General features: G+C 35.2%; 1 protein-coding gene across 1 annotated transcript in view; it reads left to right on the top strand.

The window, feature by feature from the left end:
* Positions 1-1,104, top strand: part of LOC107752674 (ribonuclease inhibitor-like) — a gene marked incomplete at its 3' end in the record, with an annotated part of 10,142 nt that extends 9,038 nt beyond the window's left edge. Inside the window, exons 3-5 of the mRNA XM_016568701.1 lie at positions 306-479; positions 617-787; positions 934-1,104. Coding sequence (XP_016424187.1) covers positions 306-479; positions 617-787; positions 934-1,104 — 516 coding nt within the window. The remainder of the gene's footprint in view (positions 1-305; positions 480-616; positions 788-933) is intronic.
* Positions 1,105-2,296: the final 1,192 nt, after the last annotated feature.

Genomic DNA, 2,296 nt, shown 5'->3' on the forward strand with positions numbered 1-2,296 from the left:
TTTCTCAACATTTAGATTTTTTTGTACCCTCAGATTCCAGATATTCAAATAGTTGTATCTCGGCCAAATATTGTCCTATTGTCCTAACAAACAATACATCAATTGAAAGCTTACTTATTCCACTTTCAGATAACGTATAAATCTCAATTTCAAAAAATTGGCCCTTATGACTGTTTTTTTTTTTGGTCAAGGGTCACATTTATTCAGCTGTAGTGTGATTTAGTCATATTTTGCGATTTGTGCAGTAATAAAATAATTTGAACCAGACTGTCAATTTTAATTAATGTTTTTTATTTTTTTTGTAGACTTTCAAACTGCAGTATCACTGAAGAAGGTTATAAAGCTCTGGCTTCAGCTCTGAGATCAAACCCTTCACACCTGATAGAGCTGGATCTCACAGGAAATGATCCTGGACAATCAGGAGTGGAGCAGCTCAATGATTTACTACAGAGTCAGTACTACTCACTGAAGACATTGAGGTGAGTGTTATTAAAACAAGTCTTTAAAATGTTTTTAAATAAGGATTAAGGATTACATTTGTAAAAGATTTTCCACAAGCTTGTGAAAATAAATCATTATATGGCAGGTAATGTCAATGTACTTCTCCTGTGTCCAGGTTTTTGGGTCCTGCTGCAGATGAAGCCTGTCAGTATGTGACTGGAATTGTGGGTAAAAACCCGTTACTCCTGAGAGAGCTGAATCTGAGTGAATGTGAACTAGGAGACACACGAGTGAATCAGATCACTGCTCTACTGCAGGATAAACACTGTAAACTCAACACACTGACGTGAGTATTGTTCATTTATTATTGTAGATATACAGTATGTTATAGAAATCAGGTGACCAAAACACAGTAATTCTCAGTAATCACTAAATGTTAGCATGCATGCACTTTGTGTTTGTAAATTCTCTCTCTCATGTTTAATATTTTAGTCTGCGTAAGTGTGTTCTAACAGAGGAAAGCTGTTCAGCTCTCGCTACAGTCCTGAGATCAAACTCCAGTCTGAAAGAGCTTGACATGAGCAACAATAATCTGCAGGATTCAGGAGTGAAGAAACTCCAGAACGGACGGATTAGAACAAACTGCACACTGCAGAAACTCAGGTGAGTTCAATGAATGAATATTTAATTTTAATAATAATATAGTTTTTGTATTAAGGTGATTATACCCAGGGCAACTTTTTGAGAAATGTTGCAGAGCAATGTTGTTTGGCACTTTCCCATTGAGAATGGGCAACAAACTTCTGTCTGGATAATTAGATCAGTCGTGGGCCCTGTGTGTGGTTGCCCGTTGATAGCATCATTGCCCAGCAATATTTCTCAAAAAGTTGCCTTGTGTGTTTGTTTGTTTTCTCAAATGTTTTATGAAATAATGTTAAGTATGTGTTTTAAGGTTTTATCTTACAGTTTTTAATAAGAATTATTTTTACTCTCAAAGTTTCAACTTGATTTTCTTAAAAATAGTGTACATACATGTTACTCACATATCACTGTAGCACAGTTTGTGCTGAATGTAGTGTGATGAGACTTTTACTGTTAACCCTTTCACACAAGTTTAAAATATTCTAGCTGACCCTCCAGCATAACCTTATTATATCCATGGCGACGCATCGTTTGTCACGTGACACACTATAGCCACAGTAGTGCTGTATGACAGATTTTCAGATCATTGCTATTTAGTTTTTCCTTTTTTATTCAAAATATTCACAAACTTGTTAACTATGCCAATTATCTGATATTCCAATTCTCAAGTATGTGTTTTATCGTTTACAAACCTTTATAATGATCTTGTTAGTTGATTTATAATGCATGATGGGCGCTGCCATATTAGTTTGTGTTGCAATTCAGAGAATCGTATCTGTCAGATTTACAACACGTAAATTCATCTATTTCTCCCAAAATATATGAAAGAAAGTGGCTGGTGAAATGGGAGAAAAATAGAGGGAACTTTATAGTTACCACAATGTGTATCTGATATGAATAAACAACGTCATCAAATTATAATTGAAAGGATTGTTATTGCCGCTTCCATAGACATCAGTGTGTATTTTACAAACTTACATAAATGTATTGTTTTGCTAGCACTTATGTGTATTTAAATGTCTGAAGCCTAAAATAAATATTGTGTGACTGAAAACACTGCATAGTTGAGATATATGACAAGTGCTGAGTGTGTCTGTTTCTGGCTCAGTGTCAGCCAAAGCACGCAAGCACATTTTAATCTGGCAGTTATGTAACGTCACTGTGCATTTTAAATCCATATGTGGACCGTAATCCCAAGGGCACACAAAAGGTT

The sequence above is a fragment of the Sinocyclocheilus rhinocerous genome, unplaced genomic scaffold (assembly GCF_001515625.1).
Source record: "Sinocyclocheilus rhinocerous isolate Xijiao unplaced genomic scaffold, SAMN03320098_v1.1 scaffold36608, whole genome shotgun sequence".
Taxonomy (NCBI): Eukaryota; Metazoa; Chordata; class Actinopteri; order Cypriniformes; family Cyprinidae; genus Sinocyclocheilus; species Sinocyclocheilus rhinocerous.